The 27369-nt window shown below is 61.3% G+C and overlaps 2 protein-coding genes across 2 annotated transcripts; one reads left to right on the top strand and one right to left on the bottom strand.

Moving 5' to 3' along the window:
• Nucleotides 1-2681: 2681 nt before the first annotated feature.
• COPB1 (COPI coat complex subunit beta 1) lies at nt 2682-26782 on the bottom strand. Its single transcript, XM_069739736.1, has 22 exons — nt 26651-26782; nt 21949-22096; nt 21587-21816; nt 21328-21497; nt 18949-19063; nt 18669-18761; nt 15654-15791; nt 13938-14057; nt 13564-13671; nt 13206-13352; nt 12910-13055; nt 11102-11198; nt 10866-11026; nt 10500-10620; nt 8938-9165; nt 8691-8870; nt 8002-8146; nt 7467-7586; nt 7053-7198; nt 3655-3744; nt 3002-3157; nt 2682-2929 (listed from the first exon to the last, which is right to left on the bottom strand). The coding sequence occupies exons 2-22, from the start codon at nt 22037-22039 to the stop codon at nt 2870-2872; spliced, it is 2862 nt and encodes a 953-aa protein (XP_069595837.1). The 5' UTR covers nt 22040-22096; nt 26651-26782; the 3' UTR covers nt 2682-2869.
• On the top strand, nt 22038-24121 carry LOC138649492 (trichohyalin-like). The gene is made up of 3 exons (XM_069739966.1): nt 22038-22051; nt 22108-22988; nt 23082-24121. Exons 1-3 carry the CDS (start codon nt 22038-22040, stop codon nt 24119-24121), a joined length of 1935 nt encoding a protein of 644 aa, XP_069596067.1.
• Nucleotides 26783-27369: the final 587 nt, after the last annotated feature.

Raw genomic sequence — 27369 nt, 5'->3', positions numbered from 1 at the left:
GTGTGGGAGTAGTTATCGCGTCGCTGCAGCGTGCCCAATAGCCAGTACATAGCAGGCAGCCTTTCTGGCGACTAATTACCCAGGGTGCAGTACCTAATCTGACCTGAGAGTAAGGGGGCGCCAGAGAGCTGCAAGTGTTAAGTGGAACTGTAAGCGGGATATACATAAATCCCTGCAGTTCGTGGTATATAGAAAAGCAGTGGGATACCTAGAATAAGCCCCTGCTGTAAACTAAGAGGTCAATAGCCTTGTGTGTGGTTTTTCATCACATTGTTAGCAGTGGAGGGATAACTAAGATAAGCCCCCCTGCACATGTGATAGCCGTCTGTTGGCCTAAAGTCACCCTGATCCGTGACGTAGGGGTGACGGTCACGGTGTGAATCCTGACCCAGTGGTGACAGCGGTCAGGGGAATCGTGACACTGAGCACATGTGGGGGAATTGTATATCACTAAACACATCTCTTCGTAAAGATATACATTTTGGAACACTTCCCTTCTATACCTCACACACAGTATGATGTCCCCACAGTACACCCCCCCCCACACAGTATGATGTCCTCACAATACATTCCCCCACACACACACTATGATGTCCCCACAGTATATTCCCCCCCACGCACAGTATGATGTCCCCGCAGTACATTCCCCACACACAGTATGATGTCCTCACAGCACCCCCCCACACACACAGTATGTCCCCACAGTACATTCCCCCCACCCACAGTATGATGTCATCACAGTACATTTCCCCCACACAGTATGATGTCCCCACAGTACATTCCCCCCCCACACACAGTATGATGTCATCACAGTACATTCCCCCACACACAGTATGTCCTCACAGTACACCCCCCACAGTATGATGTCCCCACAGTACATTCCCCCCCACACAGTATGATGTCCTCACAGTACATTCCCCACACAGTATGTTGTCCCCACAGTACATTCCCCCCCACACAGTATGATGTCCCCACAGTACATTCCCCCCCACACAGTATGATGTCATCACAGTACATTCCCCCACACACAGTATGTTGTCCCCACAGTACATTCCCCACACAGTATGATGTCCCCACAGTATATTCCCCCCCCCCACAGTATGATGTCTCCACAGTACATTCCCACACACAGTATGATGTCCTCACAGTACATTCCTCCCCACACAGTATGATGTCCCCACAGTATATCCCCCCCACAGTATGATGTCCTCACAGTACATTCCTCCACACACAGTATGATGTCTCCACAGTACATCCCCCCCCACAGTATGATGTCCTCACAGTACATTCCTCCACACACAGTATGTCCTCACAGTACACCCCCCCACAGTATTATGTCCCCACAGTACATTCTCCACACACAGTATGATGTCCCCACAGTATATTCCCCCCCCCCACAGTATGATGTCTCCACAGTACATTCCCACACACAGTATGATGTCCTCACAGTACATTCCCCCACACAGTATGATGTCCCCACAGTACATTCCCCCACATACAGTATGATGTTCTCACAGTACATTCCTCCACACACAGTATGATGTCCCCACAGTATGATGTCCCCACAGTACATTCCCCACACAGTATGATGTCCTCACAGTACATTCCCCACACAGTATGATGTCCCTACAGTACATTCCCCCACACAGTATGATGTCCCTACAGTACATTCCCCCACACAGTATGATGTCCCTACAGTACATTTCCCACACACAGTATGATGTCCCCACAGTACATTCCTCCCACACACAGTATGATGTCCCCACAGTACATTCCCCACACACAGTATGATGTTCCTACAGTACATTCCCCACACACAGTATGATGTCCCCACAGTACATTCCCCCACACACCGTATGATGTCCCCACAGTACATTCCCCACATACAGTATGATGTCTCCACAGTACATTCCCCCACACACCGTATGATGTCCCCACAGTACACTCCCCAACACACAGTATGATGTCTCCACAGTACATTCCCCCACACACAGTATGATGTCTCCACAGTACATTCCCCACACACAGTATGATGTCCCCACAGTACATCCCCCCACACACAGTATGATGTCTCCACAGTACATTCCCCACACAGTATGATGTCCCCACAGTACATTTCCCCCCACACACAGTATGATGTCCCCACAGTACATTCCCCCCACACACAGTATGATGTCCCCACAGTACATCCCCCCACACACAGTATGGTGTCCCCACAGTACATTCCCCACACACAGTATGATGTCTCCACAGTACATTCCCCACACACAGTATGGTGTCCCCACAGTACATTCCCCCACACACAGTATGATGTCCCTACAGTTTATTCCCCACACACAGTATGATGTCCTCACAGTACATTCCCCCCACACAGTATGATGTCCCCACAGTACATTCCCCCACACACAGTATGATGTCCTCACAGTACATTCCCCCCACACAGTATGATGTCCCCACAGTACATTCCCCCACACACAGTATGATGTCCTCACAGTACATTCCCCACACACAGTATGATGTCTCCACAGTACATTCCCCACACACAGTATGATGTCCTCACAGTACATTCCTCCACACAGTTCGATGCCCCGCGGTACAATATCCCCACTATAGAGCGTGCCCCCCATAGATGGGAAGAGGCAAAGCTCCTAAATCACATGAATAAATTGACTCCAACAGAATAATCAAAAGAAACATTTATTGTCGGAGCAGAAGCGCGGACATAACCACGTTGCGGCTTCATATCTGGTAAATGAACAGAAGAAATAAAATTATATTGATGGACTGGATCCAGAGATCGGCCATCGGCTGCAGATCCTGGGAGTGACGACGCACGCAGAGGGAGGGGCCCGGGGTGGGGCGAGGGTCTCTATACCGTGGGCTTCTTTTGAGACAGGTTGATCTTGTCCCCGAGACTCAGCGCCATGCCCTGCGGGAGAGAGCAGACATTACTAGACGCTGGCCGCGCGCACAGGGCGGTATGCAGCGGGCGGCCTCTCACCTGGCTCTTGGCTCTGATCCGTATGTGTCCCGTCACTGGAGCGTCGGGGCCCAGGTGGATCGGCTTCTCAATGCTGACATTGGCGAGTGCATCCTCCCCAAATATGGAGCGAGCGTAGAGATTGGCCGCCATGAACCCGCAGTAACCAGACAGCGCCTGACGGGAGAGATCACATCAATCACAACAGGATTTCCCAGCGAGTCTGAGAGCGCGGAGGACGGCTGCAGCGGGTGACGACTCGGGGTCACAGGGCCGCTGATCTGCAGGCGGAGCAGCATTTGGTACAACCAACACACAGAATGAGCAATGGACGGCACTAGAGAAGCACAAATCAATATGGACATACACTCCTTAAAGAACATCCGAAAAATACGCAGGTGGCACGTATGTTCTGGGTATACGGTGCTCAGCACTGATAGGCAATCCAGAGTAAATACGATGAAACAAGAAAAGAAAACAGTGCGGCACTCACCCTTATTATTTGAAGCTGTGAAATCGTGCTCTTTATTGGAGAAAAATGTATAAAACATCCATTAGGACATCAGGTCAACGAGAGGGTGCGGAGGTGGAGTGTGGAGCTTCAAATAATAAGGGTGAGTGCCGCACTGTTTTCTTTTCTTTTCTTGGAGCAGCATTTGTTGCCTGGCACTCACCTTCTCCGGTGTCAGACACTTCATGTTTGTGGAGCCCAAGATGTGATGCAGATATTCGTTAAGGTCGATAATGTTGGTGTTAACGGTGACCTGGATGGAGACAGAAGTCAGCGGAGCACTCTGGGGGGGCGAGGAGCCAGCGGGAGCACTCTGGGGGGGGGCGAGGAGCCAGCCGGAGCACTCTGGGGGGGGCGAGGAGCCAGCCGGAGCACTCTGGGGGGGGGCGAGGAGCCAGCGGGAGCACTCTGGGGGGGGCGAGGAGCCAGCGGGAGCACTCTGGGGGGGGCGAGGAGCCAGCCGGAGCACTCTGGGGGGGGCGAGGAGCCAGCGGGAGCACTCTGGGGGGGCGAGGAGCCAGCGGGAGCATTCTGGGGGGGGCGAGGAGCCAGCCGGAGCACTCTGGGGGGGCGAGGAGCCAGCCGGAGCACTCTGGGGGGAGCGAGGAGCCAGCGGGAGCACTCTGGGGGGGGCGAGGAGCCAGCCGGAGCACTCTGGGGGGGGGCGAGGAGCCAGCCGGAGCACTCTGGGGGGGCGAGGAGCCAGCGGGAGCACTCTGGGGGGGGCGAGGAGCCAGCCGGAGCACTCTGGGGGGGGCGAGGAGCCAGCCGGAGCACTCTGGGGGGGGCGTGGAGCCAGCAGGAGCACTCTGGGGGGGGCGAGGAGCCAGCCGGAGCACTCTGGGGGGGGCGAGGAGCCAGCCGGAGCACTCTGGGGGGGGGGGGGGCGTGGAGCCAGCAGGAGCACTCTGGGGGGGGGGGGGCGAGGAGCCAGCAGGAGCACTCTAGTGGTGCGCGAGGAGCCAGCCGGAGCACTCTGGGGGGGGGGGGGCGAGGAGCCAGCAGGAGCACTCTGGGGGGGGGGGGGGGCGAGGAGCCAGCAGGAGCACTCTAGTGGTGCGCGAGGAGCCAGCTGGAGCACTCTGGGGGGGCGTGGAGCCAGCGGGAGCACTCTGGGGGGGCCAGGAGCCAGCGGGAGCACTCTGGGGGGGCGAGGAGCCAGCCGGAGCACTCTGGGGGGGGGCAAGGAGCCAGCCGGAGCACTCTGGGGGGGGGCGAGGAGCCAGCGGGAGCACTCTGGGGGGGGGCGAGGAGCCAGCGGGAGCACTCTGGGGGGGGGCGAGGAGCCAGCGGGAGCACTCTGGGGGGGGCGAGGAGCCAGCGGGAGCACTCTGGGGGGGGCGAGGAGCCAGCGGGAGCACTCTGGGGGGGGCGAGGAGCCAGCGGGAGCACTCTGGGGGGGGCGAGGAGCCAGCGGGAGCACTCTGGGGGGGGGGCGAGGAGCCAGCGGGAGCACTCTGGGGGGGCGAGGAGCCAGCCGGAGCACTCTGGGGGGGCGAGGAGCCAGCCGGAGCACTCTGGGGGGGGGCGAGGAGCCAGCCGGAGCACTCTGGGGGGGGCGAGGAGCCAGCGGGAGCACTCTGGGGGGGGCGAGGAGCCAGCGGGAGCACTCTGGGGGGGGCGAGGAGCCAGCGGGAGCACTCTGGGGGGGGCGAGGAGCCAGCCGGAGCACCCTGGGGGGGGCGTGGAGCCAGCAGGAGCACTCTGGGGGGGGCGAGGAGCCAGCCGGAGCACTCTGGGGGGGGCGAGGAGCCAGCCGGAGCACTCTGGGGGGGGGGGGCGTGGAGCCAGCAGGAGCACTCTGGGGGGGGGGGGCGAGGAGCCAGCAGGAGCACTCTAGTGGTGCGCGAGGAGCCAGCCGGAGTACTCTGGGGGGGGGGGGCGAGGAGCCAGCAGGAGCACTCTGGGGGGGGGGGCGAGGAGCCAGCTGGAGCACTCTGGGGGGGCGTGGAGCCAGCAGGAGCACTCTGGGGGGGCGTGGAGCCAGCAGGAGCACTCTGGGGGGGCGTGGAGCCAGCCGGAGCACCCTGGGGGGGGCGTGGAGCCAGCAGGAGCACTCTGGGGGGGGCGAGGAGCCAGCCGGAGCACTCTGGGGGGGGCGAGGAGCCAGCCGGAGCACTCTGGGGGGGGGGGCGTGGAGCCAGCAGGAGCACTCTGGGGGGGGGGGGCGAGGAGCCAGCAGGAGCACTCTAGTGGTGCGCGAGGAGCCAGCCGGAGTACTCTGGGGGGGGGGGCGAGGAGCCAGCAGGAGCACTCTGGGGGGGGGGGGCGAGGAGCCAGCTGGAGCACTCTGGGGGGGGGGGCGAGGAGCCAGCTGGAGCACTCTGGGGGGGCGTGGAGCCAGCAGGAGCACTCTGGGGGGGCGTGGAGCCAGCAGGAGCACTCTGGGGGGGCCAGCCGGAGCACTCTGGGGGGGGGGGCAGGGAGCCAGCCAGAGCACTCTGGGGGGGGCGTGGAGAAAGCAGGAGCACTCTGGGGGGGGGGGCAGGGAGCCAGCCGGAGCACTCGGGGGGGAGGGGCAGGGAGCCAGCCAGAGCACTCTGGGGGGGGCGTGGAGAAAGCAGGAGCACTCTGGGGGGGGGGGGGGGGGGGCAGGGAGCCAGCCGGAGCACTCTGGGGGGGAGGGGCAGGGAGCCAGCCAGAGCACTCTGGGGGGGGCGTGGAGAAAGCAGGAGCACTCTGGGGGGGGGGGGGGGCGTGGAGCCAGCAGGAGCACTCTGGGGGGGGGGGGGCGAGGAGCCAGCAGGAGCACTCTAGTGGTGCGCGAGGAGCCAGCCGGAGCACTCTGGGGGGGGGGCGAGGAGCCAGCAGGAGCACTCTGGGGGGGGGGCGAGGAGCCAGCAGGAGCACTCGGGGGGGGGGGGGCGAGGAGCCAGCTGGAGCACTCTGGGGGGGCGTGGAGCCAGCAGGAGCACTCTGGGGGGGCCAGGAGCCAGCCGGAGAACTCTTGGGGAGCCAGCCGGAGCACTCTGGGGGGGAGGGGCAGGGAGCCAGCCAGAGCACTCTGGGGGGGGCGTGGAGAAAGCAGGAGCACTCTGGGGGGGGGGGGGGGGGGCAGGGAGCCAGCCGGAGCACTCTGGGGGGGAGGGGCAGGGAGCCAGCCAGAGCACTCTGGGGGGGGCGTGGAGAAAGCAGGAGCACTCTGGGGGGGGGGGGGGGCGTGGAGCCAGCAGGAGCACTCTGGGGGGGGGGGGGGCGAGGAGCCAGCAGGAGCACTCTAGTGGTGCGCGAGGAGCCAGCCGGAGCACTCTGGGGGGGGGGCGAGGAGCCAGCAGGAGCACTCTGGGGGGGGGGGGGCGAGGAGCCAGCTGGAGCACTCTGGGGGGGCATGGAGCCAGCAGGAGCACTCTGGGGGGGCCAGGAGCCAGCCGGAGAACTCTTGGGGAGCCAGCCGGAGCACTCTGGGGGGGAGGGGCAGGGAGCCAGCCAGAGCACTCTGGGGGGGGCGTGGAGAAAGCAGGAGCACTCTGGGGGGGGGGGGGGGGGGGGGGGGGCAGGGAGCCAGCCGGAGCACTCGGGGGGGGGGGGGGAGCACCTTCCCCTCCATCACAAAGCGCTCACCTTGTTCTCCCACTCAAACTCGGCCCACATCTGCCTGAACTCTGTGTCCGTGCAGCCGGCCGGCTGGATGTAATCCATGATGTCGATGTGGATGTCGCTGAGGACCACGCAGTTCCTGTCACTCGCTGCGCCGGACACATCGTACACTGCAGACAGAAAGCTCCGGTCACCGCAGAGCGTCTACACGCAGAGCGTCTACACGCAGAGCGTCTGCACGCAGAGCGTCTACACGCAGAGCGTCTACACAGCAGTCACATCTGCCCCCTCCATGCTTTACACTGCAGCTCTGCTAGTTCAGATCATCATCAGCACATGGAAGGCCGACATTACAGTGAAGAAAAAGGGAAACAGCGGCACAAAGACATCGGCGCCCCCTGTGGTCAGTGAATGACAGCGCATTATACAGGATCTCACCGATGTTTCCAAATATGATCCCGTTCTCTGTTGAGGCGACTTTCACATTCGCTTTGATGTTTGCAAAGTCGTGTGGGGCGAGTGTGAGGGGCGACGGCTTCTCTACCAGCTTCAGATCCCCTGAAATTAATGACAGAAGTCACAACGGTTATTATCGTGTCCGAGCGCAGCTGGCGCAGCTCCCCCGCAGATGGAAAGATCAGCCCCTCCTGAAATAGCACAGATCACAGGTTATCAAGTCACAGAGACCCCCAGACACACACCCGGCAGCCCCAGCCCAGCGCCCCCCCCCTCCCATGCCCCAACCCCCCCAGCCCAGCGCCCCCCCCCTCCCATGCCCCAACCCCCCCAGCCCAGCGCCCCCCCCTCCCAACTCAGAACTGAATAATGATATAAATGGAAAGATTTTACAATTCACCAACAAACAAAGAACTGGACAGAGAAACTAGACACAAAGTATTCTAGGAAATCGCAGAAATAACATTAGAGCAGGAAAAAGACAAAGAAGCGTCACATCAGCTCTGCACAGTCTTACCCAGCGTGGCGAGCTCCAGCGTGCAGTTCTGCAGAGTGTCACTGGTCTGATTGACGACCAACACATCCAGCACGATGTCATACTGGTTCACGTGCACATAGGCCTCGGCGTACACCGGATCCGAGAACCCCGTCAGCTGAGTCACCTGCACCGGAGCAGAGAGAAGGGCTCATCCACCGCCTCACCGCAACCACCGCGCCTCCACTACCGGCTGACACCCTGCCTGTATACGCGAGAGGCTGTCAGCCCCGCCCCCAGTGATGACATCACTCACGAGACCACGCCCCTTATACCCCAGCCCCGCCCCCAGTGATGACATCCCTGGTATGAGACCACACCCCTTATACTCCAGCCCCGCCCCCATCTATCACTGCTGACAGCCTGCCTGTATACGTGAGAGGTTATCAGCCCCGCCCCCGTTGATGACATCACTGATATGACACCACATCTCGTATGCCCCGCCCCCGGTGATGACATCACTGATATAATAACACCACACCCCTTATACTCCAGCCCTGCCCCCCACTGCTGACAGCCTGCCTGTATACGTGAGAGGTTATCAGCCCCGCCCCGGTGATGACATCACTGATATAATGATGAGACCACACCCCTTATACTCCAGCCCCGCCCCCCACTGCTGACACCCTGCCTGTACACATGCGCGGCTGTCAGGCTCCCGCGGTCGGCACCTTGTTCAGCTTTGATGCCAGCGGGTCGGCCGCCTCCTTCCTCTGCGTGGTTCCCATCGCGGCCAGGAGACTTAGCTGGAACTGATCCTCCTTGGACGACATCTCGTTCTTGGCGGTCAGCTGCATGAAGGAGATGTGGTCGTCGGCCTGAACCGTCACGTTGCGTTTCTCGGACTCTTTCTGGGAGGAGAGGACGCTCAGTTAGATCGGGCACCTCCATGGAGGAGGCCGGCGGCAGCAGCCTCACCTTCTGCGACAGCTTCTCCTCCTCCAGCTTGGCGGACAGCATGTGTGACAGCGACAGGCGGCACTCCTTGTTGAAGATGTCGTTCATCAGCGGCGAGCACTCGGACAAAACCTTCAGACACAGGGAGATGCGGTCCACATCATCGTCCGTGATCGGCTTCTTGGGGAGAGAGGACTTGCCCAGGTGCAGAATGGTCGCCATGAGAAGCATGGACTCCGCCACGAAGGACTGCAGAGACGGCAACAGAGGGCGGTCAGGGCGGCAGAGGGCGGTCAGGGCGGCAGAGGGCGGTCAGGGCAACAGAGGGCGGTCAGGGCGGCAGAGGGCGGTCAGGGCGGCAGAGGGCGGTCAGGGCAACAGAGGGCGGTCAGGGCGGCAGAGGGCGGTCAGGGCAACAGAGGGCGGTCAGGGCGGCAGAGGGCGGTCAGGGCAACAGAGGGCGGTCAGGGCAACAGAGGGCGGTCAGGGCAACAGAGGGCGGTCAGGGCAACAGAGGGCGGTCAGGGCAACAGAGGGCGGTCAGGGCAACAGAGGGCGGTCAGGGCAACAGAGGGCGGTCAGGGCAACAGAGGGCGGTCAGGGCAACAGAGGGCGGTCAGGGCAACAGAGGGCGGTCAGGGCGGCAGAGGGCGGTCAGGGCAACAGAGGGCGGTCAGGGCGGCAGAGGGCGGTCAGGGCAACAGAGGGCGGTCAGGGCGGCAGAGGGCGGTCAGGGCAACAGAGGGCGGTCAGGGCGGCAGAGGGCGGTCAGGGCAACAGAGGGCGGTCAGGGCGGCAGAGGGCGGTCAGGGCGGCAGAGGGCGGTCAGGGCGGCAGAGGGCGGTCAGGGCGGCAGAGGGCGGTCAGGGCGGCAGAGGGCGGTCAGGGCGGCAGAGGGCGGTCAGGGCGGCAGAGGGCGGTCAGGGCAACAGAGGGCGGTCAGGGCAACAGAGGGCGGTCAGGGCAACAGAGGGCGGTCAGGGCGGCAGAGGGCGGTCAGGGCAACATAGGGCGGTCAGGGCGGCAGAGGGCGGTCAGGGCAACAGAGGGCGGTCAGGGCGGCAGAGGGCGGTCAGGGCGGCAGAGGGCGGTCAGGGCCTCAGAGGGCGGTCAGGGCCACAGAGGGCGGTCAGGGCCACAGAGGGCGGTCAGGGCCACAGAGGGCGGTCAGGGCCACAGAGGGCGGTCAGGGCCACAGAGGGCGGTCAGGGCCACAGAGGGCGGTCAGGGCCACAGAGGGCGGTCTGGGCCACAGAGGGCGGTCAGGGCCACAGAGGGTGGTCAGGGCCACAGAGGGCGGTCAGGGCCACAGAGGGCGGTCAGGGCCACAGAGGGCGGTCAGGGCCACAGAGGGCGGAAAGCGGCAGCAGAGGCTGGTCAGGGCAACAGAGGGCGGAAAGCGGCAGCAGAGGCCGGAAAGCGGCAGCAGAGGCCGGTCAGGGCTGTGCAGCCCACCACCACCCTCATCATCCTGCAGCCTGAGGATGATGGCACGCCCTATATGAATCTCGCGGTGTCGCTCACCGCCTCTGCTTGCTGTCGGTGAATGAATGCTGGACACATTTGCTGCAGATTCCACTTACGTTTTGCTTCTTCTTCTCTGGAACCAGCGCCACGTAGCGCAGCGCGATCTTGGTCAGGGTGGTGGCGAGAGACGCTGCAACAAAGAAATCTCCGTCCAGCAGAAATCCACGGAGAGGCGGCCTGCGGAGGCAGCGGAATAAGGGTCAACACCAGTATCCATGCAATTAACGCCAACTGACAGATCCCATCATGCTCAGCAGTATAGCGAGCGCTGCTCTGGAGTACCAGCTGTAACCACACCAATGAAATCCTAACCCAACCCCGACCGTGAGCGGTGTCTGCAGAGCTGTGGGTGCAGCTCTGGATGTGAGTAGAGGATATAAAACACGAAGTCCCACAGCTGCTCGGCAGCAAGTGTCTCTGACCTCTCCTCCTCCTTCTTGGCGGGGCGGGAGCTGCTGAGCGCGCTCTGGGTGGCATACGTGCCCATCTCCGTCACCAGCTTCTGACTGGGGCCGACCGTCACCTCCTCCTCTGGCTTCAGTTCTCCGGACTCCTTCTTTATCTCTGTCTCTACGATTGGGACCTGGAGGAGAGCGGGGACGGAGTGAAGCCTCTTCCTCACCTCCTACGCGAAGCCGTCATGGTCAGCGGCACTCACCTCTCCCAGGGACCGGCGCACTTCCGTCATCACGCTCTGGATGTCGTCTTTAGTGCTGCAATATTCTCCCAGAATCCACAGCGCTCCGCGGTAAATCCTGCAAGGCAAGAGGCGCTGTATTCCCAGCATGCCCTGCTCTATGGGGGTGTATGGATGTCACAGAGGGGTCCTCCGAATAACTGGAGCAGCCCCCGCTATTTCATTACTCCACTATAAATGAGCACATTTCCCCAGCACTCCCCACACACACCATGTACACACGCGCACACCTTGTACACACACACAGTGTGTTACGTGTTAAGGAACCACTCAGCACCCAGAATATGTTGTGCAGTGATATGTATGTATAATAGGTTCCATGTGAGATGCATGTCCCTAATGCATCAGTCCACAGGCTGCGCCCCTGGGCAGAGGGGACACAATATTCCCCTTTTGTCCTCCCCCACCTTTGTAATTCCCACAGTAAATATCGGCAGGCTCCGGCCACCTGCGGCTATTGTAATGTATGTCTGGCCTGCTGCTTTTCTATCGGCCTGCCCTGTATATCTGTGTGATATATTCTGTGTCCTGTGAGTAAAGTGTTGTCAGACTGGAAATACATGGAGAAGAAGTGATCTTTTATACGCGCCCATGTAACCAAGCAATTCCAGCCAGCGTCCTTCATTCAGACTCCAGCCAAAGCAGAGTGGACCTCCTGAAACACGGGGTGGTACTGAAAGAGGCACCCCAGCTTGGTAGACCCAGTTACATCGTGTACAGGCACACACACACCATGTACAGGCACACACACTGTTAAGGCTGGCGGAACGCACCGAGTATATTTAGATATAATTATTGGTGCGTTCGCAGCCCGGGGTCCACCGAGCAGGAGACGAACCTGCTGCTGGCAAATGGCAGCACAATATGGCGGTATAAGTGAACTCTGTTACTTCTCAGAGTTGCACAGAAGGGAAAGCGCTGTGCCCTGTTAGCGTCACAGGGGAACACAGCTGCCTAACAGAGCAAAAGCAATCAGTGGTCAGGGAGTAGCAAGCACACAAACACCTCCTCTCCGGTGGAGCCGGAATTCTAATGGTTTTACGCCAGCTCTGAATTCACCATACAAACTCCTCACCGGAGGTGCCGGTATTCTAGTGGCTTATTTCAGCCGGACCCTGACCACAAGCAGACAAGACCACTGAATAGCAAAAGCTCATGACATAAGCTGATCCTAGCGCATAGCTGTGCGGCCATGCTAACCTTTTATAGCTGCAGCAACTTCAGGACCTTCCTGGAGGACCAATGGGAGCTGCTGCAGTACCTGAGCATGTGACCCCCGTCCTCCAATGTGAGATCTTACCTTGAGCATGCTCAGAAGGAGAAAAGCAGGACTTAGTCCCAGAGACGTCTGCTCGCCGCTGTCCAGTACTGGTTACAATGGCTAAGCCTGGGAAAGCAGCAGAAGCCATCCGCACCGTATCAGGCTGAGCCAGACACTGGGAGCGATGTCTCTGCTGAGCAGGCTCCACTGCAGCTAGAGAAGAATGGGAGACCGCAGAGGAGATGGTTCGAGACTCCCCCTGTGCCGAGGCGGGAACTCGATCCCCAACACACGCACCATGTACACACGCACACACACACACTCTGCTCCCAGGAGCTCAACAACTAGCTTCCAGCAGTGTAAAGTATGGCGGTTTTATCCCACATTTAGTGTCCATGTTGTAATATTGTCAGGTGACACGATCCCGTGCGTATACAGACCTCACTCGTCATGGACATTAGATGACACAGGAGTATCAGAGGGTGCCGGCCACAGCGCCCATACTCACTTCACAGACTTGATAGAGTGGAAAACCTCCAGCATCTTCTCCACGATGAGAGTTCTCAGGTTATCGAACCTCTGAACGGCTTCTCGCACAAACTCCAGGACGTCGGCAGCTGCCGCCTCGTTACTGTCACTGAGGAACTCCATGAGCTGCAGGCACAAGACGGCGCAATAATGAAACCGCGGCATCAGCAAAACTAGAAACCTGATGGTGGCCGGATTATCAGTTTCCGGATTAGCAGAATGGCCCAGAAAGATGACTGCCATCAGGTAAAACGCAGCACATTTCTCTAGACTCACCACCGGGATGACGTTGGCGGCCATGTCTGGGAAGCGAACGCTGCAGGAGTGGAGCGTCCGGACGAGCAGCTGCCGGTACTTGTCCGTGTCCTCGTGCTCTGTCACATTGTTGGTCTTTATCACCTCCTTCTTCAGGACGATCACCAGCTACAATGACAGGACGCATAGTTAATCTACGGACGCCAGGTGTCGCCCCTTGACCCCCCCAGGTGTCGCCCACGACCCCCCCCAGGTGTCGCCCACGACCCCCCCCGCAGGTGTCGCCCACGACCCCCCCCCCCCAGGTGTCGCCCACGACCCCCCCCCCCCCAGGTGTCGCCCACGACCCCCCCCCCCCCCCAGGTGTCGCCCCTCTTACCTCTTCCACATTCCTGGAGGACACCAGATCAAGTGCGAGCTGCAGAGTTTTCTTGCGCACTTCGAGGTCCGGGGTGCCGAGGACCCTCAGGATGTCCATGACCAAATCCTGGAGATGAAGAGGGAGAAGACGAGGAGTGGAAGATCAAGAGTCAGAAAATACAACACGTTACTCCGGGCTTCATTACCACACTGTTTCCAAGAGCCGCCGGACACATAGGAGGACAATGCTGCCTTGGGGGGGACGATGCTCCCGGGGTGGGGGGGGGGGGGGCATGATGCCACTGTTCACTGCAGCTAACAGCTTGGAACATTGAAGGAATAAAGCAGAATGTAATGGAAAATTGTGGAAGGCGAAGATTAGGACATGAGTACCTGCAGGACGCGCTCGTGAGATGGGTGGTCCTTCAGCTCGATCAGGCGATCCAGGACGATCAGCTTCACATTGTTGTCACTCTCTTTAATGATCAGGTCGATGTAGCACTGAGCCGCGGCCTGGACACGAGGAACACGGAAAACAGCCATGGGTGAGGACACGAAGAGAGCAACACACACGGGTGAGGACACGGAGAGAGCAACACACACGGGTGAGGACACGACGAGAAGAACACACACGGGTGAGAGAACACGGAGAGAGCAACACACACGGGTGAGAGAACACGGAGAGAGCAACACACACGGGTGACAGAACACGGAGAGAGCAACACACACGGGTGAGAGAACACAGAGAGAGCAACACACACGGGTGAGAGAACACGAAGAGAGCAACACACACGGGTGAGAGAACACGAAGAGAGCAACACACACGGGTGAGAACACGAAGAGAGCAACACACACGGGTGAGAACACGAAGAGAGCAACACACACGGGTGAGAACACGAAGAGAGCAACACACACGGGTGAGAGAACACGAAGAGAGCAACACACACGGGTGAGAACACGAAGAGAGCAACACACACGGGTGAGAACACGAAGAGAGCAACACACACGGGGGAGAGAACACAGAGAGCAATACACAGGTGAGAACACACACGGGTGGGAGGACACGGAGAGAGCAACACACACACGGGTGAGAGAACACGGAGAGAGCAACACACACACGTGGGAGGACACGAAGAGAGCAACACACACGGGTGAGAGAACACGGAGAGAGCAACACACACACGTGGGAGGACACGAAGAGAGCAACACACACGGGTGAGAGAACACGAAGAGAAGAACACACACGGGTGAGAGAACACGGAGAGAGCAACACACACGGGTGAGAGAACACGGAGAGAGCAACACACACGGGTGAGAGAACACGGAGAGAGCAACACACACGGGTGACAGAACACGGAGAGAGCAACACACACGGGTGAGAGAACACGGAGAGAGCAACACACACGGGTGAGAGAACACGGAGAGAGCAACACACGTGGGAGGACACGAAGAGAGCAACACACACGGGTGAGAGAACACGAAGAGAAGAACACACACGGGTGAGAGAACACGAAGAGAGCAACACACGGGTGAGAGAACACGGAGAGAGCAACACACACGGGTGAGAGAACACGAAGAGAGCAACACACGGGTGAGAGAACACGGAGAGAGCAACACACACGGGGGAGAGAACACAGAGAGCAACACACAGGTGAGAACACAGAGAGCAACACACAGGTGAGAACACACACGGGTGAGAGAACACGGAGAGAGCAACACACACGGGTGAGAGAACACGGAGAGAGCAACACACGGGTGAGAGAACACGGAGAGAGCAACACACACGGGGGAGAGAACACAGAGAGCAACACACAGGTGAGAACACAGAGAGCAACACACAGGTGAGAACACACACGGGTGAGAGAACACGGAGAGAGCAACACACACGGGGGAGAGAACACAGAGAGCAACACACAGGTGAGAACACACACGGGTGGGAGGACACGGAGAGAGCAACACACACACGGGTGAGAGAACACGGAGAGAGCAACATACACACGGGTGAGAGAACACGGAGAGAGCAACATACACACGGGTGAGAGAACACGGAGAGAGCAACACACGGGTGGGAGGACACATAAGGACGTGTGAGGCTTATGGCTCACGCACCTTGATGGCGGTAGGAGCGCTGGACAGAGTGACGAGGGTCCCAGCAGCTTCATACTTCACAGCTGGGCTGGAGGACTGCAGTAGGTTGTAGATACATCGAATGAAGCGCGCTCTCTCGGAGGGGTTGGCGTGACACACCTGCCAAACACAGACCTGGGATTACAGGAGAAGCGCATGTGCGTACACCAGATCCATCGAAGACCAGAGCACCCGTCACCACATCTCCAGGGCGCGCACTGGACGCCCTCCGTCACCGGTCCCCACATCTCCAGGGCGCACACTGGACGCCCTCCGTCACCAGTCCCCGCATCTCCAGGGCGCGCACTGGACGCCCTCCGTCACCAGTCCTCACATCTCCAGGGCGCGCACTGGACGCCCTCCGTCACCGGTCCCCACATCTCCAGGGCGCGCACTGGACGCCCTCCGTCACCACATCTCCAGGGCGCGCACTGGACGCCCTCCGTCACCGGTCCTCACATCTCCAGGGCACACACTGGACGCCCTCCGTCACCGGTCCCCACATCTCCAGGGCGCGCACTGGACGCCCTCCGTCACCACATCTCCAGGGCGCGCACTAGACGCCCTCCGTCACCAGTCCTCACATCTCCAGGGCGCGCACTAGACGCCCTCCGTCACCACATCTCCAGGGCGTGCACTGGACGCCCTCCGTCACTAGTCCTCACATCTCCAGGGCGCGCACTGGACGCCCTCCGTCACTAGTCCCCACATCTCCAGGGCGTGCACTGGACGCCCTCCGTCACCACATCTCCAGGGCGTGCACTGGACGCCCTCCGTCACCAGTCCTCACATCTCCAGGGCGCGCACTGGACGCCCTCCGTCACTAGTCCCCACATCTCCAGGGCGCGCACTGGACGCCCTCCGTCACCACATCTCCAGGGCGCGCACTGGACGCCCTCCGTCACCACATCTCCAGGGCGCGCACTGGACGCCCTCCGTCACTAGTCCCCACATCTCCAGGGCGTGCACTGGACGCCCTCCGTCACCACATCTCCAGGGCGCGCACTGGACGCCCTCCGTCACCGGTCCCCACATCTCCAGGGCACGCACTGGACGCCCTCCGTCACCGGTCCCCACATCTCCAGGGCGCGCACTGGACGCCCTCCGTCACCGGTCCCCACATCTCCAGGGCGCGCACTGGACGCCCTCCGTCACCGGTCCCCACATCTCCAGGGCGCGCACTGGACGCCCTCCGTCACCGGTCCCCACATCTCCAGGGCGTGCACTGAACGCCCTCCGTCACCACATCTCCAGGGCGCGCACTGGACGCCCTCCGTCACCGGTCCCCACATCTCCAGGGCGCGCACTGGACGCCCTCCGTCACCAGTCCTCACATCTCCAGGGCGCGCACTGGACGCCCTCCGTCACCGGTCCCCACATCTCCGGGGCGCGCACTGGACGCCCTCCATCACCACATCTCCAGGGCGCGCACTGGACGCCCTCCGTCACCAGTCCTCACATCTCCAGGGCGCGCACTGGACGCCCTCCGTCACCACATCTCCAGGGCGCGCACTGGACGCCCTCCGTCACCGGTCCCCACATCTCCAGGGCGCGCACTGGACGCCCTCCGTCACTAGTCCCCACATCTCCAGGGCGTGCACTGGACGCCCTCCGTCACCGGTCCCCACATCTCCAGGGCGCGCACTGGACGCCCTCCGTCACCAGTCCTCACATCTCCAGGGCGCGCACTGGACGCCCTCCGTCACCGGTCCCCACATCTCCAGGGCGCACACTGGACGCCCTCCGTCACCAGTCCCCGCATCTCCAGGGCGCACACTGGACGCCCTCCGTCACCACATCTCCAGGGCGCGCACTGGACGCCCTCCGTCACCAGTCCTCACATCTCCAGGGCGCGCACTGGACGCCCTCCGTCACCAGTCCTCACATCTCCAGGGCGCGCACTGGACGCCCTCCGTCACCAGTCCCCACATCTCCAGGGCGCGCACTGGACGCTCTCCCTCAACAGTCCCCACATTTCCAGGGCGCACACTGGACGCCCTCCGTCAACAGTCCCCACATTTCCAGGGCGCGCACTGGACGCTCTCCCTCAACAGTCCCCACATCTCCAGGGCGCGCACTGGACACCCTCCGTCAACAGTCCCCACATTTCCAGGGCGCGCACTGGACGCTCTCCCTCAACAGTCCCCACATTTCCAGGGCGCACACTGGACGCCCTCCGTCACCAGTCCCCACATTTCCAGGGCGCACACTGGACGCCCTCCGTCACCAGTCCCCACATCTCCAGGGCGCGCACTGGACGCCCTCCGTCACCAGTCCCCACATCTCCAGGGCACGCACTGGACACCCTCCGTCAACACATCTCCAGGGCGCGCACTGGACGCTCTCCCTCAACAGTCCCCACATTTCCAGGGCGCACACTGGACGCCCTCCGTCACCAGTCCCCACATTTCCAGGGCGCACACTGGACGCCCTCCGTCACCAGTCCCCACATTTCCAGGGCGCACACTGGACGCCCTCCGTCAACAGTCCCCACATTTCCAGGGCGCGCACTGGACGCCCTCCGTCACTAGTCCCCACATCTCCAGGGTGGTTGCGGCCATGAATGGTGTCCGCTACTAGTAAACATGGCAGCTTATGGTAGCTGTAATGGCCTGTAATGGCACACACAACCTACAGGCAGCAGTGGCGCCGTTCATGGAGGAGGTGGGACTTTCTTTTGTATTCCCTTCTCCAGTCTCTATCAGAATAACACTAGATAAACTTAGTAACAAGCGTCGCTCCGCTCTCAGGTCGCACCGCTCTCAGGTCGCACAGCCGCGTCTGCTGCAGCCTCCGATTGGCTGCAGGGGTCACAAGTCACTGACGCAGACCAGGATGCAAACACCGCCGGTGGACTCGGAGATGGTGGGACATGGGTAGGGCGAGTGGTAAGGAGTTTGCCATTTTCTAAGCGAATAGTAAAATATCCAAGGACTCGGACATCCCGTGATGGCTTTAGGTGTCGGCCTAAGATCAGCGCTGGCGGATAACACGCACCTTGTATATGAGCTCCACAATCACCAGCTGCAAGATGTCACCGAAGGTGTGGACCTGATCGATGCAGGTGCTGAGGTAATCCAGAGCCCGGTCCTGGGGAAACAAGTTCAGAGGTCACGGGGAACTGTCCTCAGCACAGAGGAGCGATCAGTGTTGTCATAGGGGCACTGTGCAGATTGTCTGATCCCTTATCCTCTGCAGCAGTTCCATCCCAGTGCTTGTGGATGGTGATCTGGACCCCCGGTGCCCCCATAACAGCTCCCGCACAGGGGCTGCGTACCTGGTCGGCATGAATCAGCATCATGAAGGCGTTCCTCTTGCAGCTGGCGTCCTTCTCGTTCACCAGGAAGTCGTGGATGAGCTCCGGAGCGTCCGGAATCAGATGTTCAAAGTTTCTGGAAGAGAAGATGAATCAGAGGGATCAGATCAGTGAACAGAGCCGCCAGCAGTGCTGCCCCTGCAATCATGGCCCCACAGACCGCTCAGGGGGTCTCGTCTACAAGAACGGACGACGCCTGAGCCACAGTGGAGGGTTTGTTACAGTGTAACAGTGCCGATAAGGACAATGTTCACATCGCACTAACTGCACTGATACACTGTAACAAGTCCACACGGGGCAAGAAAATCTCTGGATTACAGTCGAGCAAATAGACTTGCAGGACCCTGCACAAGCGGCCATGTCATTAGTGTGTGACGGCGAGGGTCCTGGAGCCCCTGATATCCGTGTATCCATACCGCCTCTTGTGACTAGTGGCAGCCAGGACACAACATGGCGACATTGTGGGAAAGACGCCGGGCGTGCAGTAGGTAGGACGAGGCTGCCAGCCACACACCACTAGAAAGCCTGAGCGGCACATCTGCACTAGTGTGTACAGGGCCAGCTAGAAAATACAAGGAAACTGCACTCGGAAATGGTACGGTTAGAAACCTGGCCCTGCGCTCCCGCCATGGAAAAGAGGGGAGCGCTGCGTTACGTACAATGGAACATTGGAAAGTGTCCTGGCAATAGTGAGATAAACCGCCAACGTGCAGGCGGCTTCTTATCCCAGGAGCGGGGTCTTATCAGGTCAGGCACGCCGTCACCATGGCTGCTGGGCTCGCATCGGCCAATTTACGGTCATCTTTCTGCAGCAATGTTGTGCCAGTGTTCCCCCATTTTCCATGGCAGTAAGAACTTGGTAAATCGACCACTGCAGAGCAGCTGTATCTTCCCTTCGCCTCACACAACGGACATGGCCGCCAGCTCCACCCTGGATGCAGTCACTGAAGCAGAGATCCCGGGCATGGTGGAGGGCGCGGTACCTGTAGATGGTATACATGGCCAGGGCGCGGTACCTGTAGATGGTGTATATGGCCAGGGCGCGGTACCTGTAGATGGTGTATACGGCCAGGGTGCGGTACCTGTAGATGGTGTATATGGCCAGGGTGCGGTACCTGTAGATGGTGTATACGGCCAGGGCGCGGTACCTGTAGATGGTGTATACGGCCAGGGCGCGGTACCTGTAGATGGTGTATACGGCCAGGGCGCGGTACCTGTAGATGGTATACATGGCCAGGGCGCGGTACCTGTAGATGGTGTATATGGCCAGGGCGCGGTACCTGTAGATGGTGTATATGGCCAGGGCGCGGTACCTGTAGATGGTGTATACGGCCAGGGCGCGGTACCTGTAGATGGTGTATATGGCCAGGGCGCGGTACCTGTAGAAGGTATACATGGCCAGGGTGCGGTACCTGTAGATGGTATACATGGCCAGGGCGCGGTACCTGTAGATGGTATACATGGCCAGGGCGCGGTACCTGTAGATGGTATACATGGCCAGGGTGCGGTACCTGTAGATGGTATACATGGCCAGGGTGCGGTACCTGTAGATGGTGTATATGGCCAGGGCGCGGTACCTGTAGATGGTGTATATGGCCAGGGTGCGGTACCTGTAGATGGTATACATGGCCAGGGCGCGGTACCTGTAGATGGTATACATGGCCAGGGCGCGGTACCTGTAGATGGTGTATATGGCCAGGGTGCGGTACCTGTAGATGGTGTATATGGCCAGGGTGCGGTACCTGTAGATGGTGTATATGGCCAGGGTGCGGTACCTGTAGATGGTATACATGGCCAGGGTGCGGTACCTGTAGATGGTGTATATGGCCAGGGCGCGGTACCTGTAGATGGTGTATACATGGCCAGGGCGCGGTACCTGTAGATGGTGTATATGGCCAGGGTGCGGTACCTGTAGATGGTATACATGGCCAGGGTGCGGTACCTGTAGATGGTGTATATGGCCAGGGTGCGGTACCTGTAGATGGTGTATATGGCCAGGGTGCGGTACCTGTAGATGGTATACATGGCCAGGGTGCGGTACCTGTAGATGGTATACATGACCAGGGTGCGGTACCTGTAGATGGTGTATATGGCCAGGGCGCGGTACCTGTAGATGGTGTATACATGGCCAGGGCGCGGTACCTGTAGATGGTGTATATGGCCAGGGTGCGGTACCTGTAGATGGTGTATATGGCCAGGGCGCGGTACCTGTAGAAGGTATACATGGCCAGGGCGCGGTACCTGTAGATGGTGTATATGGCCAGGGTGCGGTACCTGTAGATGGTATACATGGCCAGGGTGCGGTACCTGTAGAAGGTATACATGGCCAGGGTGCGGTACCTGTAGATGGTGTATATGGCCAGCACGGCGTTCCTCCTCACATAGCTGTGCCGATGTTCCAGGCAGGCCCGGATCGCCGGCATCAGGGGCTCCAGGAGCTCGGCCTCCTTCAGCTTACACAGGAAGCGCAGGGTGGAGCCGCGGATGAACTCGTTCGGATGCTGGAGGTCCTGAAAAGATGGCGACAAACACACCGCAGTCACTACCGGAGGCGTCACGCCGGCGGCCATATTGGCGGTCCCCAGCATCAGACGCGGACCTTCCTGTAGGCATCGCACACGAGGATCATCTCCTGCAGCAGTTTCCCGTCCGGGGTCGTTTTGGGGACGATCTCCCAGAAGACGAGGAGCAGCTTCTTGATGGTGTGGTCCTGCAGCGGCAGCACGAAGCGGATGATGGTCATCAGGAGTCCGGGCAGCTTCTCCCCATTCAGGATCATGATGATGACTTTCTTCAGAGCCTCCGTCTTGGACTTCACGTCTCCTTTCTCTGCGGGTGAACCAGGCACAGCGCTTTATAGAAGAAAGCGTGGGGGAGGGGCAAGGAGAAATGGCCAACTGCGCCGTATGAGGGCACTCGGAGGTTAAGCCACAGCGCTCAAGACTGGCGCCATTTTCTTACCCAGGTCAGTCTTGAGCGTGATCTCCGATGGAGGCTCGGAGTCCATGGGGATGTTGATGAGGGTGTAGCACACGTTCTCTGCGGCCGTCATGGCTCCGGCCAGGTGTCACCGTCAGACGAACGGGAAAACGGGCAGCAGCTTCTGGCCCTGAGAACAAGAAAACCAGCAAAGGTGAGGAGCCAGAGAGACAAGAGAGCGAGCGAGCGAGCGAGGAGCCGGAGAGACAAGAGAGCGAGCGAGCGAGGAGCCGGAGAGACAAGAGAGCGAGCGAGGAGCCGGAGAGACAAGAGAGCGAGCGAGCGAGGAGCCGGAGAGACAAGAGAGCGAGCGAGCGAGCTAGGAGCCGGAGAGACAAGAGAGCGAGCGAGCGAGCTAGGAGCCGGAGAGACAAGAGAGCGAGCGAGCGAGCGAGGAGCCGGAGAGACAAGAGAGCGAGCGAGCGAGGAGCCGGAGAGACAAGAGAGCGAGCGAGCTAGGAGCCGGAGAGACAAGAGAGCGAGCGAGCGAGCGAGGAGCCGGAGAGACAAGAGAGCGAGCGAGCGAGGAGCCGGAGAGACAAGAGAGCGAGCGAGCGAGGAGCCGGAGAGACAAGAGAGCGAGCGAGCGAGGAGCCGGAGAGACAAGAGAGTGAGCGAGCGAGCGAGGAGCCGGAGAGACAAGAGAGTGAGCGAGCGAGCGAGGAGCCGGAGAGACAAGAGAGTGAGCGAGCGAGCGAGGAGCCGGAGAGACAAGAGAGTGAGCGAGCGAGCGAGGAGCCGGAGAGACAAGAGAGTGAGCGAGCGAGCGAGGAGCCGGAGAGACAAGAGAGCGAGCGAGCGAGGAGCCGGAGAGACAAGAGAGCGAGCGAGCGAGCGAGGAGCCGGAGAGACAAGAGAGCGAGCGAGCGAGCTAGGAGCCGGAGAGACAAGAGAGCGAGCGAGCGAGCTAGGAGCCGGAGAGACAAGAGAGCGAGCGAGGAGCCGGAGAGACAAGAGAGCGAGCGAGCGAGGAGCCGGAGAGACAAGAGAGCGAGCGAGCGAGGAGCCGGAGAGACAAGAGAGCGAGCGAGCGAGGAGCCGGAGAGACAAGAGAGCGAGCGAGCGAGGAGCCGGAGAGACAAGAGAGCGAGCGAGCGAGGAGCCGGAGAGACAAGAGAGCGAGCGAGCGAGGAGCCGGAGAGACAAGAGAGCGAGCGAGCGAGGAGCCGGAGAGACAAGAGAGCGAGCGAGGAGCCGGAGAGACAAGAGAGCGAGCGAGCGAGGAGCCGGAGAGACAAGAGAGCGAGCGAGCGAGGAGCCGGAGAGACAAGAGAGCGAGCGAGCGAGGAGCCGGAGAGACAAGAGAGCGAGCGAGCGAGGAGCCGGAGAGACAAGAGAGCGAGCGAGGAGCCGGAGAGACAAGAGAGCGAGCGAGCGAGGAGCCGGAGAGACAAGAGAGCGAGCGAGCGAGGAGCCGGAGAGACAAGAGAGCGAGCGAGCGAGGAGCCGGAGAGACAAGAGAGCGAGCGAGGAGCCAGAGAGACAAGAGAGCGAGGAGCCAGAGAGACAAGAGAGCGAGGAGCCAGAGAGACAAGAGAGCGAGGAGCCAGAGAGACAAGAGAGCGAGGAGCCAGAGAGACAAGAGAGCGAGGAGCCAGAGAGACAAGAGAGCGAGCGAGCGAGGAGCCAGAGAGACAAGAGAGCGAGCGAGCGAGGAGCCAGAGAGACAAGAGAGCGAGGAGCCAGAGAGACAAGAGAGCGAGCGAGGAGCCAGAGAGACAAGAGAGCGAGGAGCCAGAGAGACAAGAGAGCGAGCGAGGAGCCAGAGAGACAAGAGAGCGAGCGAGCGAGGAGCCAGAAAGACAAGAGAGCGAGCGAGGAGCCGGAAAGACAAGAGAGCGAGCGAGGAGCCGGAAAGACAAGAGAGCGAGCGAGGAGCCGGAAAGACAAGAGAGCGAGGAGCCAGAAAGACAAGAGCGAGGAGCCAGAAAGACAAGAGAGCGAGGAGCCAGAAAGACAAGAGAGCGAGGAGCCAGAAAGACAAGAGAGCGAGGAGCCAGAAAGACAAGAGAGCGAGGAGCCAGAAAGACAAGAGAGCGAGGAGCCTGAAAGACAAGAGAGCGAGGAGCCAGAAAGACAAGAGAGCGAGGAGTCAAAGAGAGCGAAAGACAAGAGAGAGAGCCAAAGAGGTGGGGGGGCTCAGCATGTCACCTGACGGATCGGGGGAAGGGGGGTCCCCCTGTGGAGATGGGGGGGCTCAGCACGTCACCTGAAGGATCGGGGGGGGGGTCACCTGGTGGAGATGGGGGGGCTCAGCTCGTCACCTGACGGATCGGGGGGGGGTCACCTGGTGGAGATGGGGGGGCTCAGCACCACAGCTGATGGATCGGGGGGGTCACCTGGTGGAGATGGGGGGGCTCAGCACGTCACCTGACGGATCGGGGGGGGGGGTCACCTGGTGGAGATGGGGGGGCTCAGCACGTCACCTGACGGATCGGGGGGGGGGGGTCACCTGGTGGAGATGGGGGGGCTCAGCACGTCACCTGACGGATCGGGGGGGGGGGGGGTCACCTGGTGGAGATGGGGGGGCTCAGCACGTCACCTGAAGGATCGGGGGGGGGGGGGGTCACCTGGTGGAGATGGGGGGGCTCAGCACGTCACCTGACGGATCGGGGGGGGGGGGTCACCTGGTGGAGATGGGGGGGCTCAGCACGTCACCTGACGGATCGGGGGGGGGGGGGGGGGTCACCTGGTGGAGATGGGGGGGCTCAGCACGTCACCTGAAGGATCGGGGGGGGGGGGGGGTCACCTGGTGGAGATGGGGGGGCTCAGCACGTCACCTGACGGATCGGGGGGGGGGGGGTCACCTGGTGGAGATGGGGGGGCTCAGCACGTCACCTGAAGGATCGGGGGGGGGGGGGGGGGGGTCACCTGGTGGAGATGGGGGGGCTCAGCACCACAGCTGATGGATCGGGGGGGTCACCTGGTGGAGATGGGGGGGCTCAGCACGTCACCTGACGGATCGGGGGGGGGGTCACCTGGTGGAGATGGGGGGGCTCAGCACGTCACCTGACGGATCGGGGGGGGGGGGGGGGTCACCTGGTGGAGATGGGGGGGCTCAGCACGTCACCTGACGGATCGGGGGGGGGGGGTCACCTGGTGGAGATGGGGGGGCTCAGCACGTCACCTGACGGATCGGGGGGGGGGGGTCACCTGGTGGAGATGGGGGGGCTCAGCACGTCACCTGACGGATCGGGGGGGGGGGTCACCTGGTGGAGATGGGGGGGCTCAGCACGTCACCTGACGGATCGGGGGGGGGGGGGGTCACCTGGTGGAGATGGGGGGGCTCAGCACGTCACCTGACGGATCGGGGGGGGGGGGTCACCTGGTGGAGATGGGGGGGCTCAGCACGTCACCTGACGGATCGGGGGGGGGGGGTCACCTGGTGGAGATGGGGGGGCTCAGCACGTCACCTGACGGATCGGGGGGGGGGGTCACCTGGTGGAGATGGGGGGGCTCAGCACGTCACCTGACGGATCGGGGGGGGGGGTCACCTGGTGGAGATGGGGGGGCTCAGCACGTCACCTGACGGATCGGGGGGGGGGGTCACCTGGTGGAGATGGGGGGGCTCAGCACGTCACCTGACGGATCGGGGGGGGGGGGGTCACCTGGTGGAGATGGGGGGGCTCAGCACGTCACCTGACGGATCGGGGGGGGGGGGGGTCACCTGGTGGAGATGGGGGGGCTCAGCACGTCACCTGACGGATCGGGGGGGGGGGGTCACCTGGTGGAGATGGGGGGGCTCAGCACGTCACCTGACGGATCGGGGGGGGGTCACCTGGTGGAGATGGGGGGGCTCAGCACGTCACCTGACGGATCGGGGGGGGGGGGGTCACCTGGTGGAGATGGGGGGGCTCAGCACGTCACCTGACGGATCGGGGGGGGGGTCACCTGGTGGAGATGGGGGGCTCAGCTCGTCACCTGACGGATCGGGGGGGGGGGGGTCACCTGGTGGAGATGGGGGGGCTCAGCACCACAGCTGATGGATCGGGGGGGGGTCACCTGGTGGAGATGGGGGGGCTCAGCACCACAGCTGATGGATCGGGGGGGGTCACCTGGTGGAGATGGGGGGGCTCAGCACGTCACCTGACGGATCGGGGGGGGGGGGGGTCACCTGGTGGAGATGGGGGGGCTCAGCACGTCACCTGACGGATCGGGGGGGGGGGGTCACCTGGTGGAGATGGGGGGGCTCAGCACGTCACCTGACGGATCGGGGGGGGGGGGTCACCTGGTGGAGATGGGGGGGCTCAGCACCACAGCTGATGGATCGGGGGGGGGTCACCTGGTGGAGATGGGGGGGCTCAGCACCACAGCTGATGGATCGGGGGGGGTCACCTGGTGGAGATGGGGGGGCTCAGCACGTCACCTGACGGATCGGGGGGGGGGGTCACCTGGTGGAGATGGGGGGGCTCAGCACGTCACCTGACGGATCGGGGGGGGGGGTCACCTGGTGGAGATGGGGGGGCTCAGCACGTCACCTGACGGGCAAGGTCGTCATTGTAGAACGCACAGGCCATAATCAGAGTCACAACCGGAGTAGCGGACTCCTGGACCCCGCAGTGCAGTGACTGAGGCCGGAGCCTGTCACTCGCCCTCGGAATGTGATGGCGGCTCGGGGTTGGTCAGGAGTCCGTGCACAGAGGGCGCAGCCGGGCAGCAGCCTGATGGTCGCCGGGGACATTACCTGCTCTCGGCCCGGTTCTCTCAGCAGCTTCGCTTTCTCGGTGACGTGGAAGAGCTGAGGCCAACTCAAGAGTACGGAAGCCGGGCAGGACCAGGGACACTCCCCCACTAGACACACCGGAAGTGTTCTTTACCGTGGACCGCAGCGCGCCGGAAGTTTTCCTTACCTTGAAGCGGAAAGCGCGCCGGAAGCGTTAGTTACCTTGGAGCGCAGCGCGCCGGAAGTGTTACTCACCGTGGACCGCAGCGCGCCGGAAGTGTTCCTTACCTTGAAGCGGAAAGCGCGCCGGAAGCGTTAGTTACCTTGGAGCGCATCGCGCCGGAAGTGTTCCTTACCTTGGACCGCAGCGCGCCGGAAGTGTTCCTTACCTTGGACCGCAGCGCGCCGGAAGTGTTCCTTACCTTGGACCGCAGCGCGCCGGAAGTGTTCCTTACCTTGGACCGCAGCGCGCCGGAAGTGTTCCTTACCTGGGAACATTATGGAGGAAGGAACATTGTGTCTATAAACACTGCGAGAACTGGCCGGCTCCGGAAGTGACTGCACATCTGCGGGGTCCCTGGCCCTGGGGTGGCGGAGTGTTGGCAGCAGCGGCCGCCCTGGTTGTGCCGGTTACCGGCAAAATGACCAGATTGCTGTAGCAGCTTCTGGGAAACTTTCCGGGTCTTGGACACTAAAACATATTGTACAAATAACCGCAAACTGGTGAGAGAAGTGTCACC

This window comes from Ranitomeya imitator, chromosome 9 (assembly GCF_032444005.1).
Source record: "Ranitomeya imitator isolate aRanImi1 chromosome 9, aRanImi1.pri, whole genome shotgun sequence".
In the NCBI taxonomy this organism is placed as follows: Eukaryota; Metazoa; Chordata; class Amphibia; order Anura; family Dendrobatidae; genus Ranitomeya; species Ranitomeya imitator.
This window is presented reverse-complemented; position numbering and strand designations above follow the sequence as displayed.

Coding starts and splice junctions, on each gene's coding strand:
- LOC138649492 (XM_069739966.1), top strand. Junction 22,989..23,081: donor GGAGCCGGAGAGACAAGAGA/GCGAGCGAGCGA, acceptor CGGAGAGACAAG/AGAGCGAGCGAGCGAGGAGC.
- COPB1 (XM_069739736.1), bottom strand. CDS start 22,039: ATGACGGCCGCAGAGAACGTGTGCTACACCCTCATCAACATCCCCATG. Junction 21,498..21,586: donor TGTGCGATGCCTACAGGAAG/GTCCGCGTCTGA, acceptor CCATCTTTTCAG/GACCTCCAGCATCCGAACGA. Junction 8,871..8,937: donor AGGAGAAGCTGTCGCAGAAG/GTGAGGCTGCTG, acceptor CTCTCCTCCCAG/AAAGAGTCCGAGAAACGCAA.